Source organism: Morchella sextelata, assembly GCF_020137385.1.
Source record: "Morchella sextelata strain SCLS chromosome Unknown scls_5, whole genome shotgun sequence".
NCBI lineage: Eukaryota > Fungi > Ascomycota > Pezizomycetes > Pezizales > Morchellaceae > Morchella > Morchella sextelata.
Genome location: NW_025408620.1, coordinates 1135967 through 1150018, shown reverse-complemented (window position 1 = coordinate 1150018; position 14052 = coordinate 1135967). Strand labels below are relative to the sequence as shown.

The following is a 14052-nucleotide window of genomic DNA, read 5'->3' as shown; positions in this document are numbered from 1 at the left end:
CTTGGGTCGGATCCGAGTCACAGAATATCACTCGCCCCACTCGCTCTCTATTAATTACCACGTGACCACCCTTAACATATGCGTTTTTTCGCACGACACACCGCGAGAAAGAAAAAGAGGTTCGTCCAACAAGGTTTTAAGTCCTCATTCTATCCAACGTTGATAGGATTCGAAATTGGATATATAAACAAACATTCAATTATTCACAAGCGAGTTACACTACATTCCTCGTTAAATCTTGTACGCCACTGCCTGCAGAGAACAAACTTGAATTCCAGAATTATTACTGAAATGGACTTCTTATCGTGTTTCACGGCCGTTGCGTATATTCTATGCTAGGCGGAGAGGTGTGTGGTGGTGTACTCGTAGTTCGACTTCTATTTTATATCGCCGCAATTTCTCTACCACTTGAGGCATTCTCTATAAACCAAATGCATAAGTATTCCTACTTCCACCGCAGTGTATAAAATACTATCATTGTCGTCAGAATATTCACCGTCTCGTCAATATCTCACCACTGAGCAAATTCTCGTCAGCGCTGTGCCACCTGAATAATATTATCCTGTAATATTCGTCAATAAAATCCCAATAATGAACGTCCCACCTGTACCTGAAGGTCGCCGCCCCCCCGGTAGTCCGCCTATAAGGGCCTACAACGCACGGGTTCTCTACTCCACTAGTCTCGAACAAGCTGAAAAGGGCTACGAGCTCTTTGTCGGTATCCGTTCTCTTGTCCCCGGTCCTTCAGCTGCTCGCCCTCCCACCGCCGTTCCTGCAGTGGATCGTCCTCCCACCGGTGTTCCTATAGCGGACCGCCCTCCCACCGCTGTTCCTGCAGTTAATCGTCTTCCCAATGCCGTTCCTGAATTTGTTCGCTCCCTCGGCCCAAGTCCTGAAATCACTCGTATCCTCGCTGCCGGTGCCGCCGCTAAGGAGATACCCTCGTCCCAGAAAACAGAAGATGGCATATCCACCACATCATCCAAGGCTACCGACCATGCTAGTAACACCAATCTAGAGCCCAATACCGAAGAATCGGATGACACCTCTTCTGACACCTCCGACCAAAGCAGTCGCGGCAAACCACCGGGCCCATTATCAATTCCCGGAAGCCCAGGTTATACCTCTACCACTTGCTCATCCATCCCCTCCCACCTAAGCTACGTTGAACCACCGTTCTCTGAGGCCGCAAGTGACGTGCCCGACGACATTTCAGAGTGGAGCGACAGCTCACCAGTGAAGGAATCTCAGGCAGAGGGGGATGATTATGGCTGGTCTAATATCTTCACCGGCACGCCGGAGGAGAGGAGGTTGCTGATGCAGCAGCTGAATGATTTGTGTGATCGGGCGGAGAGAGAAGGTATGTTTTTGGTTGAACAGAGAGTATTTGTATGGATGGCTGATTGATTATCCAAGACGCGCAGGAATCGGATCATGAAAGGCTAGGCGATTATCAACAGACCTCTGCCGCTGAGGTCTCAGATATGGTTATACGGGCCCTCTGCAGTCAGTGGATCAGGATCCGTAGTGGTCTTAACGGCCGCCAGGAACGTGCGTATACTCCCAACAAGCCACACTCTGGTCAAAAATAACCATCTAACTTGCTTTTGCCATACAGGAATAAAGAGGCTTGTTGAATACCTGCGCGATTTCCGCACCTGCTTCGCGTGGACCGAGAAGGAATACGCAAAACTAAAGTTCATGATCCAGAAATTCGAGCTCGAGTGCGAAGACTCTCTTCTCTTCCCTCCCAAGCGTAGACGTCGACACCAGCTCACCACTCATGGGAGTCCTGTTGGCAGTTATGATGCCGATCATGGCTTCCCTATACAACCGCCTGCTCAACCTGCGGCCTGCCCTAAATGCAACCGCCTATGCCAATTGCCCTTGGGCGCCGGCGTGGTCAATAGATGTCTACCATGTGAGCTCAACCTGGACCGCCAATCTGGTAAACCAGTATCGCAGCGGAATGTGACTACCCGTTATCAGAAGTTCCGGGGGTGTCCGTATAGCTATCCGGAAGAGAAGGAGCGAGGAAGAAAAAATAAGTCGCGGCTTTATCGCAAACGTGAGAAACCATTTTATGGTATGATTCTCTGCGATATCTTTCCTGAAGGGTATTTTCAGCTAACTGACGAAAACTACACAGAGTATCGAGCCGCTGACAGAGAGGAGAAAATACCGAAGATGGAGGCACATTTATTCTACGGTAAAAAGAGAAAGCGGGAAGGACAAACAAAGCGTGTTGCTAAGAGGGCACGCTTGGAGTGAGCGGTTATTGCGGACTGATATGGATCTAGATCCAGCGAATTGACCTTTCGTTGGGGGTGTTTAAAGCCTTGTTAATAGTTCCGGACTGTAATTTGATTGATTAAAGTGTTTTCCAAAGACATTATGAGATGATAGTATTAAGAAATACGAACAGGAATATTATAAATACCACCTATAAATCTATATCTGACAATATAGAATCCTCACAATTGATTTCCCGCAGCAGGCAATAGAAGATTTGCACATATATATTGGTTGAAGCCGTCGGCACGTACCCCACCAAGTAAGAATAGAGATGGTTAAGTAGAATCAGCAAAAGAATTGATTTACGCGGTGGTGGACGAAAGGGTGATGTAAATGATTTTGCGAAGCAGGAGTTATCAGACGTTGTGGGACAGGATATTGCGCTAGATCTCAAAACCACCGCTTGCCCGTAAACGGTTTAGGACAGGTTTGAGTTTTGTGCCCGGAACCTGAAGCTACGGAAGAACCAAAATATTCAATCACCATATTTCTACCATCCAGAGCATGCGAACGACAAGGCTTACCGAGACTTTATAGACAGGATCAAAATGTTTTCTCTTCGGTCTTGGAGCTGAACACCTCTATTGGAAAGTTCGGGGTTTGCAGGTAAGGTGATATAGTCTGAGCATGCAGCTAAATGAACTATTTCTTTTGATCTCAGATCATAGAAAACTGTGTCATCTTGCATTATGTGTTAAGTACACGTATTGCAGCGCACGTCTACCGAAAACGGTGTCATTTTAGACTTCTTCCGAAAGAGCAACCAACCTCCTCTGAAGATATACCAACGGTCTAGCGGCCTAACACGGGAAATGCAAACTTTTACGTCTCAAAATCAATGACTTCAAATACTTGGTATGGTCTTATCTCACTTTATTCCAGCTCACCGCTAAACCACCCCGCCCCCACCTTTTAATTCTACGTAACTAATCATCAGTACTACGGTGTTTTTCCAGGGGTACAAGTTCACGAAAACATGATATTGTATAATTGACACGAGGATGCCCCATGTTCCGATCGTTTCTCTCATCTTATTTAAATAAACAGCTACCAGAAATCTCAGACCAATCAAGAAGAGAATGATGGAGAAGAGAACCAGAGCTCGAGATTCCTTACTTCTTTGTCCTATGGATATACCACAACACAAGTATGCTGCAAACCCCGATCAGTTTGTGTACCCCGAGCAGGACAACAGAAAGAGAAAGAGATCCCCGAGTGACAGCCCATGCTTCACCACATGCACACCCCACGCAACCCCACCAACCACAACCAACACATACAAACCACCAAAATCCAAATCCTGCCCACCTCACCACCTCTCAACCTCTCCCTTGGATATCAAAACCAAAATGTTCAATAAACCACACCTCAAACGTCCCTCCGCCCGGCGCTCCTCGTCCGTACGCCCAGGCCCCAAGCCAAACAACGTCTTCGACGAGGACAACCCCGCCGATCAGGGCTATGCCACCTCAAGTCCCCTCAGCGAGGTCAGCGACACGAGCAACCACTCCGAGTACTGGCTCCACCACAATGAACCAGCACCCCCCGCGCCACTGTCACCCCGGAGACAGCAGGTCGTCATCGAGATCAGCGACGACGAAGATACTGCAGATCCGCCTAAGCCGTCAAAGCAAGCCGAGACAGAGGCCCGGAATGCGAAAGCTCGTCTTGAGCATTTAACTGCAAAATGGGGCCCTTTAGATGAGCGCGACGATCGCCAGGCACCAATTCCATCGATCCGACATCAGGGGTCGGCCTCGACCTCCCAACTCCACACCATGATTGAACCGATTGAACCTCCAGCATCATATCATACCAAATCATTAGCGCTTAGTAGGAGCCTTGCTTATCGTGAACTCCCGAATTTCACCCGCCGTGTCCCTGGTCTGAATATCGCCGGCGGTGGGAATACACCCCGCGGTCCAAATCTTCCAGGCCCAAATGCCGCCGGCGGCCTAAGGCTCCCCGGCCCGAACCGCGCACACGGCCCAATTTCACCTCATCCTCGCGGCTCAAATCCCCCTGTTTCTAACCGTGCCCGCCCTACATACCTCCCGGCCCCCCGCCGCGCTCTAGTTCTCCACACGACCACGAACGCCCGTGGCCGCGCCCGCGCAGCTCCAGCATTACCCCGCCTCCCCTCCTCACCCCAGTTCCGCACGCAGCCTACTACCCCCCCGCGCTACGCCACCCCCGCAATCTTCTATGGCTCGACTCCGCCAGCACCACCATCACCACCACCACCCGCGAAGCCCCGCAGAAACACACAGATAGTTCTCTCCAGCCCGCCCGAGCCAGCTGCGAAACCTGCCACACCTCAACCAACCACAGAGACAATTCACTCCAGCACGCCTTCTTCACCGGAGCTGCCGCCATATGCCTGGCTGGACAAGACAGGGACCAGCATTGCACGACTACACGGCGCAATCAGGGGTGTGCTGGCGCAGGGGGATGAAGGTGCGATTAGGACGCTGGCGAGGGAGTTGAGGCATGATTGGGAGGTGGATGCGATGGCGATTTATGTGGAGGCGTTTGTGAGGGGAGCATTGTTTGATCGGATTACTTAATGGTATTCGATACATAAGCTTTTGTATGGACTTGAGGTATACTGGAGAGAATTGGGTCTATGGGTTTTCTTTCAGTGGATATGGGCAGGCGATTATAGGTCTTTCTTGTTTTGTGGATATAGACGGGCTGGTAATTGGGCGCTGGGGGTATCTTAGGTATAAATAATTTCATGAGGGCTTTTAATAATTGATCTTACTTCTTTCCTCATAGTCCAATGTTATTCAAAGTTGATCTTTATATGAGATCTTTGGTATATATATCCGTTAGCAATCCACCACCCCCGGAGTTAAAATTACCTTTTAGGCGACCCCTCCACTGTGGAGAGGACATCTATGATGAAGAGGCAGAGAATATACTGAAGTAGCAAAATACGTTCCTGGTACAGCTAGTCGACTTCTTTGGCCTCTTTATAGGCAATACATATTTAAGCTGTCAGACAGGTTCCAAGTGTTCGTTCCTTCCACATATACCACCACAAGAAGCTTCATCACATCAGTCCAACCTCATCACCATATGAAGGTTCACCGTGTGTACTCTATTCCGATCTTGTCTACAACTCAAATGCGATTTCCATTACATCCACAGTTTTATATTACTGATATAACTGCCATCTAATATTAAAAAGCGAGCTATCCTATTAGAACCCTGGCGCAGAACGCATTCGCCAGCCCTTTTTTCCACAATTGTGACCAGAAATGCAACTCCGACATGATAAATCTTTCGCTTTTCCGGGATTCTACATGCCACGGAAGTGGTAACTGCGGGCTGATTCGCGCTGCTGGAGTGAGGTGGTGGAGGAAGGCATCTGGAGAGAGGGTGTGTAGGAGAATACTCTCCCCGAGAATGGTGTAATGCTTTTTGGGGGGCGAAGCATCTTGTTACTGCCCAGTTAGATAGCAGCAAGTGAAGAGCTCTATTTGTAGGTTGACGGAGTATGATATTGCTTCTCATACCTTTTTTAGCCTTCATCTTAGTAAAGCTATGTGCTGTGAAATATGTATATCTGAAGACTCTCTTTGACTGCCATGCCATAGAGGGCCTGGTCTTTGGAATGGCATGAAACCTGAATATCTGAGTGATTCCCATTTTCGATACATCAGGTTATTTTTGGCGAGTTCTCATGTTAGATGTCCTCCGATCGTAAATTCTATACTGAGTGTATGAACCCCCGCGTACGTCCAGACAGAACTGGTTCACACAGGTCCGAAAGTCGAACTATTCAGCCATCGTCTACGTGTGACGGGGGTAAGTCTCGCAAAGACGACTACAAGCTGGACGGGATGGGCGAGTGCATTTGAGACTGAGAAATATTTCTCGTAGAAGGCTACGTTACTGGCCTCTATATCTAAGGAATTCCTGGCGCGACTTCGGGTGTATACATACTCGTGTACTGTGATGCTTGATGTTAGCTATAAACTTCCAACTTTAGAATGGTCGATTGGACAGAAGCGATAGGCAGGAACAAAAATCTACCTTGTCGATTCCATGGCTGGCCTGTATACTGATCTTTAGAGAGAACACTCAACAAAAAGGTAGACCTAACGAGTAGGGATCTCCGTATCCTTTCTTTCTTTAATCTTTTTTTCCCCCCGAAAATCGTCGAAATTCGGCCAGAGAATATCACCCCCGGCATATGAACACCCAGAGGTCAAGCTTCGAGAAGAGCTAAGATTGCCCTGTTCTCTATTGTATTTCCTCGAAATATGAAACAGTAGATCAAGAAATCTGCTCCCAGGACCGAGGTAGAACCACACTGTTGGTTGCCGCAATTTTGGAGTAGCTCGCGCTTGCGGGGCATAAGGCTCATAATCCACATGCACAGAGTGGGTTGTTGTTCGCCACATCACCCTCTTTTCTCATCCTCTCCTCTCACGTGCACAAGGTTGGGGGAATTCAAAATATTGAACGAAATAAAGGCGCAGATATATGACAGAAAGGGTTCACCGAAGTGTAGTGGTGATCCTACAGAGTGAGATACTCCGTGAGTGGCAGCGGAGGTGGGAGAACATATTGTGAAGAAATTAGGCAACTCAAATCATCGCGAATTGAGAAAAAAGACGAGGCCTAGGCCTTTACATAGATGTTTTCAACGATACCAAGATTTGGAAAGTTTTAAGCGAGAAACCGCTCGTATAAAAGAAAAATGGAAAAAAGATCCACGAAGTATGATTAGTGTGTCTGACGCTTCGTTTCACAGATAATCACTCGAAATCCTCACAATTTCTATTACCGAGGAGCGAGATATGGTTACACACGACACGGCCGGGGACCAAGCCACTAACTCCGCTACCACCCCTAATATCTTATTACGATTACTAAGGCTATATATACCAGCCGTTTTAGATTATAAAGGTTACTATAACCCGCGTAAGAATCATTTCCATTGTTTCCGTTGTTGCTAGTGGTTTGGAAACAGGATTGATGATTTGACCGGCTTTGATTCGGAAGATAATTAATTGTGCTTCAGCTCCGGGTACGGAACAAAATCTTTGTCTGTACTAAGTGGTAGCCGTTGAGCTAGTTTTCTCGCGGGGGAGCTTGTTCTGCCTTGTTATTTCTTTCCTGGGATCCGGAATGAGTTGTTAATCTTTATCAATTGCTATTCGGGCCCCATCTTTTCTCTTTAATTCAGAACTTTCGGTGACTTTATGTCACATGATTTGGTAAATGTAGTAAAGATACAGCTTTGCGTGATTTTGAGCCAGAGGCTTGTCGCCTCGCCGGATATGGTTCCATCTGGCTAAGTTCTAACCCGAATTTCCACAGTCTCGCGCACAATCGACCGAGCACCAAATAGAAATCACCTACCGCCGTCTTATAATTTAGCAAAATACTTGAAAGGAAGAGAAGACCAGCGGCATAAACATTATCGCAAGGTCGCTACAAACCTAGGTATCCTTCAAACATCTCCCGAAAGTCAGGGCGCCGAAAGGAAACTGCGAATATACTGGTCTTTGCAGCGACTACACCAGTGTCGCGGTTACCCGCCGTTTTCAGCCACTCAATTCTCGGTTTCTTTTTCTTTTGCCACTTTTATTCCCCACTCGCCCTGTCGCTGTCTCCCCGTTCTTTTCTTTCCCGAGCTCTCAAGTTTCACTCTCCACCCTCCTTCCACAAAACACTCTAACTCCCACTAAACACCCCACTCCGCCATACTTAAACTTCTCTACTGGCTGGATCGACTATCTTTGAATATATAAATCTCAAGGAACAGTCAAGTCCACATACGCCTGTTCCCGAATATAATTAATCGTTATTTGTAAGTTACCTTGAACAAAGGTCTCCACTCCGAACCAGAAAGATTTGTTAACGCTGTTCCGTTTAATCCAGACTCTCGAGTGCCGAGTAAATTTGGGTCGAACCTCACGCATCATTCCACTCTTCTACTTGCTGCTCGTGCAAGGTGGCCATATCTCCTAAGAAAAACACATTTCTAACTTCATTTCCTTGTCTTTCTGCCGTTGTCCACACCTCGGTGTACCATTTTGCCCTTTTTTCTTTTTTCTTTCTCTTTTTTTTCTTCTTTTTTTTTTTTTCGCCCAAAGAAATGGCACGCAGAGCACCACCGGTGGATCCCTTCACTCGTGATGCCGAAGGGAATCGTATATTCGCTCCCGGAACCGTAACCAAGCGTAAGCATGCCACGCTTACAGATCGTGAGCGCGAAATCTACAGGGCATCCTTGCTCCCTCTTGAAGAACAGCAACATGCAAGATTTCGTGAGTTGCACCAGGAATCGCTTGAAAATTTGCAAAGGCGTGAAGCCATGGAACTCGCTTTACCGATTGTAGAAACGGCGAAGACAGCTGAAGAAAGCCTGCAGGAGGAGCTTGCAAGGAAGGCGCTTCAAAGGAAAGATAGGCTTAATAAGGCTGCGGTTCGGCGGAACTGGGAGGCTGAAAATGGAGTTCGTGAGTACTTCGGGATGCCACGGCTTACTGATCCAATCCATTCCATATCCACGCTACCAATTGGTATAAAGCCACCATTCCTTTTCCCAGGGTCATTTAAATGGTTTTAGATTTATGCTGATCTGTGGTATTATTTGCGTAATGAAGAATTCACTCAACTCCCACACAAACGACTCCAAGATGATGATAACTCTGAGGTAACTGGGATACAGCCTACTCAGAATTTGCTTGAGGTGCGTGTCCAAGAGCTGGAGGTGCAACCCGCCAAAAGGCGCCGTATCCAAACGGACGAAGCTCGAGCCAAGGCTATAGCGAGACAGGCAGAAAAAAAGGCCAGTGAACGGAAAGCAATGTCTATATCTCTCCCAGAGGTCCCAGAGTGGGTCGGGGGGCTGGTTGAGCCAGAGATGGAGGTATGTAGTATCCCGATCAAGATTCCGGCAACCGTCCTAGTTTCTTTCTTTGGAACTTTGACTAATTATCGCCTCAGAGACTTTTGGCCACGTCTACACATTCGTCTCGTATTCTTCAAAGCCAGGCCGAGGCTAAGGCCCATAAGATGGGAAGGAGCCACCCAGGTGTCTCAGATACCCCAAGTGAGGTGAGGAGTCGAATTGGAATTTTTCTTGAATAAGTTAGTCGATGGGAACTAATCAATCTTCTTTGCAGCTTCAATCTCCAACAAATGAAGGGTTCGAAAATGAAGGGAGCATCGTGGTAAGACCCTATGCAGGTATCAATTGTCTATGAGCAAAAGCTAACATTTTACCTATTGACTAAACAGGCTGAGAATGGTCAAGTTTGGGCATTCCCAAGCTCTGATGATTTGTTGGCTTATAACACCGGCATGAAATATGATAGTCTGCAAGTCAACAACGGGCAAGAAAATACCATAGAGACCATTGGCAGCGAGGGTGTCCCCGCTGATACTCGGAACTGCACTGCTATCCAGGATGAAGTGGAATCTCAGCCCGACTTCCCACAATCCCCTACTGGTGAAACGGTGGCCCTGAAAAGTACTCCGTCTATCCGTAAGCACAGGGCATTAGGACGCTCGAAGCCCAAAGATCTCATATATACAGTTCTTGTCCACAAGCTTATAATTGAAGTGGATGGCCCGTTAATCCAAGGCTCCCCCAGGGTTCTGGAGCATCTTACATCTAGAAATAGACTTGAGACGTTCCGTCGTAGAATCTTCAATCTGAATAGAGGGGACCTCAGCGGTGAAGCGTGGTCCGGTGTTTTCATTGCCTACCTGAAACCTAACACGGTCGGCACGTTCTCCTACTGGAACTTTGTTCATACCGCCGATGATTATATCGAATATTTACACCACATCGGAAGGGACGGTGTTCAGAAAGAGCATCATCTGGTTACCGGCAATAGAGCAGATGCTCATCTGCTGCCCCCTCCTCACCCAAGCCGGCCTCCCACAGCCCTTACTAATACCAATACTGAAGGCGACCTATCGCCCGCGGACACAGCCAGCTCGGCTCAAAAGATCGATCGCCGATCCGCCCCGGCTATCCCATGGTATCACACCAGCTGCTCGGAAAAGGACCAGCAGGGCTCCGAATCCAGCCTAATAGGCGGAGGTGGCGAGGATAGTTTCTTGTCACAGGTCCATCCCTCCTCTATTGGCGAGGCGATTGAGTTGGTTGATCCTGGCTTGAGATCAGACTTCTCGCAGCCCCAACCTACGCTGACCACTCAGTCACACGTCATCCGTCCGATGGCAAGTAAGACTTATTGGGGTTTCGAGAGGCAATTTTCGATGAACGTTGAGGGCGATAGTGGATATGGTTGTTATGCACAAACCCAGTCATCGTATGTGTTCGGTGAGCTTCCAAACTGCCATGGAGTTAATTACCCGCCGAATCCTCAACACGTGGGGCTCTCCGCAGTTGAATTCTCTACAAGTGTCCCCACATTTGAAGGACAGTACCGAGTCGTTGAACCGCCTTTCCTCTCCTGCCTTGCTGAGTACGACGGAGTGAGGACTTCCGACAACCAGCATTTTAACTCGCTCGGCAATCTCTTCCCCAATGACGGAGAAATAGGGATTGACCACCCCGATTTTTTCAATTGCGTTGAAGATGAGGGCGTGTCTGATACGTTCCATACCCCAGGGTTTCTCGATTACCTCGCTCAAGGGGAGGCCAGGTCTCTACCAAGCGAACCCTAGAGAACGATACTGGGCACATAGTAAGTACACCCTCCTCAGTTTTCCGGTCGTCTTTCGTGGTCGGGTTTGGGAGTATCGTCCATCTGTTTCTGGTGTTCAGTGAAGGAATAAATCAAAGGAGGTAATCATGGGGGATTATGGCCATATGGGGTTGTGAGGCTTTGGTGTTCCGGCGGCACTGTTGGTACTAGTCGGTGCCCTTTGGGGCGATAAACTTGGGAACGTTTGATAGCATAATATCTGTAAGGTTCTGTACATGTAGATAATGCAGCAATAAACTTCACATCTCCAGTATTCATATTTTCCAATAAATCAATTCTCTTAAGCCTGTGAGTCTGTTACAGGCACCAGCTTGGCACATCTCGAGAGCCGCATTGCGTGGCCTTGCCAGTGCGGCAAGAAATCATGAAACATCACTCGTTCTTGGCCACCAAGCATGTCAACCTCATCGCAGGAGTACATACATTCTGCTTCTTACTAAATTTCAGAACGTATTTCACGCTTGTTTAAAGTATTTCTCTATCAATCCTTTACATGATACTGATACAGCAGAAGTACGTGTATGTTCAAGCCACCTGGCTTCGGCCGCAGAGCCCACCTCCAGGGAGGATGAGTGTGTAACCTGCGATAGAGTATTCAACAGGCGAAACACAAAATGTTCAACTAAATTTATACTAAAAGCTACCCGACTAGTAACTACATGTACACGTTCCGATCTCTATATCTCCATAATTATGTACTTGTCCTATCGAAAATGAGGATGAGCGACACTGGCCCCTACCATGATTTGGTGGAGGTGGTATTAGTTTCGAGATTCATCTCGAGACCATGATGGGACGAGACAAGGCAAGACAAGACTTGATGCAAAATGGTCTCGTCTTGCCTCGTGCTCATCATTAGGATTGTGTAGCCCGTAGAGATAATGTCTAAACCCAATGGCCGGCATCACAGCTCACCTAATAGGAATAGCATTAGTTACCTGCAATGAGCCGTTGCGTTCAGATACCATTTCGCACCCACAACACACATGGGCGAGTGGCCAACCGGTTAACACTCGCCTTCCGGATACACCGAGAGGTTGTGCCAAGTTGTACCTGTCGAAGGTCCATGGTTCAATCCAGGGGTGGGGGTTGTAGATATGGCGGCTGCCATCAATGCAACCTTTTGCAAAAATTGGTTGAGGTGTAAGGTTGGTGTAACCACGCTAATCGTGTTTGGCGGCTCAACTTTTTCTGAGAGAAAAACCACATCCTCCAAATGTTAAACTCCACTCTGATACACAAGTTATTTTATCTTATCTTAGTGGGTATGGGGCAGCCTTTGGGGGGTTTTGTTAGTAAGGGTTTACGGCGGGGTAAAAGATAGCAAGTATCGAAGCACGGCAACATGCTCTTCTCTTTGCAAAATTTCTTTTTTACTCAACGAAAAGCATAAATACGATATGTTTGTGTGACACCTACACCAGGAGGATCATCGCGTTACACCAAGACAAGAAATGTAAGTTTTACAGCATTATTTGCATGCGTGGATTGATATATAAAATTGGCAGGTATTACTCGACCGTAATTCCACTCGCGCTACCTCAACTGCAATGAGTCAAGCACTCTTTTCGACGGAGTAAGCATCCTCTCTACCCCTCAACCGCTATTTCCACATGGTATACTGTACCGAGCAATTGCAAAGCGACAGTTGACTTTGCGTGACATCTGTCCTTAACGACACCCGTATGGAGAAAGCGACAATTGCCCAAAATGGACCGGAACTGGAAGGGATCTACCGTATTTGCGAGAGGTATCCTTATCAATTGTGACCAAAAAGAATCTTGTTAACGACAAAGCGCCAAGAATTACTATATATAGTGATTTTTCGTATATTTACTGCCGGTTCTAAGGTGACCGTGACAAGTGTTGTCGCTTTGCAATTGCCCGGTACAGTAAGTCCGTATTTATGAGGGAAGAGTACTTGTGCTACACTACCGGGGCGGGCGGGGTTGATAAGAGAGTAAATCTAGGGTAACCGTGGTGTATATTACCGCAACAGCAGAGTGTGCTTTCACCCTCGGAACAATTTGAATGAATAGTGCCATCACCATGGAATACAGCTGCGGAATATCCAGACATCGTATTGATCTCAACCACGATGAGGCCAATCATCCCTATCTATTCACCATACTTATCAGGGAAACAAACAGTGACCAAAGAGATCTCCAGGCCCGAAGGCGCAGAATTCTGAATCTCGAAGGGGGTTCAGAAGGAGACAGATGCGTTGGTAGGAGGAATTGAATTTTCATTGAGATCATTGATTACCAGTATATCTTATTACTGTTCTAGCTCAACCAGGAAGATCGCTTATCCACGAAGTTTCCTGAGTGAACCGGTTTACCAAGGAAGTTTCGTGGGTGGACTGAATTCTTCCTCAATAAACTAAATTTGAAAACCTTCAGTCCAGCCAGGAAGTTCAAGCTAAAACCGGCTCATCCAGGAAGTCTTGCCCTACCTGATCTAGTTCGCATGCTGGGGCAAGTCCAGGCATGTTGGTACCATAATTACCGATTGAGAGTTATACATATTATTTTTAATCTTGATATTCATTTTCTACATTCATCACATATGTAACCACATTGCTACTAACATTTCTCAAATCTAGCCGATGGACGGGTGTTGTATAGGAGATCAATACACTCGGTGTGGTGAGCTCAGAAGTAGGTCAAATTAACCTTTAACATTCTGCATGATCAGATTCATGTCAGCCTTATGGGCACAATTCTACTGGAGACTACTTCCCGAATGAACCGATTTTGACCTGGACTTCATGAATGGACTGAAGGTTTTCAAATCCAGTTCATTGAGGAAGAATTCAGTCCACCGACGAAACTTCCTGGGTAAACCGGTTCACTCAGGAAACTTCGTGGATAAGCGATCTTCCTGGTTGAGCTAGAACATTACTACTCCCTTAGAATAGGATAAAAGGATGGTTGGGTCGTTGTAATTTAGATCAAATATAATAGGTCTTAGAATAAGAATGAGTGTAATTTCGGAAGCGCGTAAGGACGGATAATAATGTGTAAACAAGCTCCCAGATCAACAAGGCATC

General features: G+C 47.2%; 3 protein-coding genes across 3 annotated transcripts; all 3 read left to right on the top strand.

Annotated features, from left to right (window-relative positions):
* Positions 1–591: 591 nt before the first annotated feature.
* Positions 592–2271, top strand: H6S33_010831 (uncharacterized protein; the record flags this gene model as incomplete). The annotated part of the gene is made up of 4 exons (XM_044842194.1): positions 592–1360; positions 1417–1551; positions 1619–2086; positions 2150–2271. The coding sequence occupies 4 exons, from the start codon at positions 592–594 to the stop codon at positions 2269–2271; spliced, it is 1494 nt and encodes a 497-aa protein (XP_044696761.1).
* A 1373-nt stretch (positions 2272–3644) lies between these two features.
* On the top strand, positions 3645–4862 carry H6S33_010830 (uncharacterized protein; the record flags this gene model as incomplete). Its single annotated transcript, XM_044842193.1, has 1 exon — positions 3645–4862. One exon carries the CDS (start codon positions 3645–3647, stop codon positions 4860–4862), a length of 1218 nt encoding a protein of 405 aa, XP_044696760.1.
* A 3548-nt stretch (positions 4863–8410) lies between these two features.
* H6S33_010829 (uncharacterized protein) lies at positions 8411–10959 on the top strand (the record flags this gene model as incomplete). The annotated part of the gene is made up of 6 exons (XM_044842192.1): positions 8411–8774; positions 8922–9187; positions 9265–9375; positions 9444–9491; positions 9559–9805; positions 9857–10959. 6 exons carry the CDS (start codon positions 8411–8413, stop codon positions 10957–10959), a joined length of 2139 nt encoding a protein of 712 aa, XP_044696759.1.
* Between the last annotated feature and the right edge of the window lie 3093 nt (positions 10960–14052).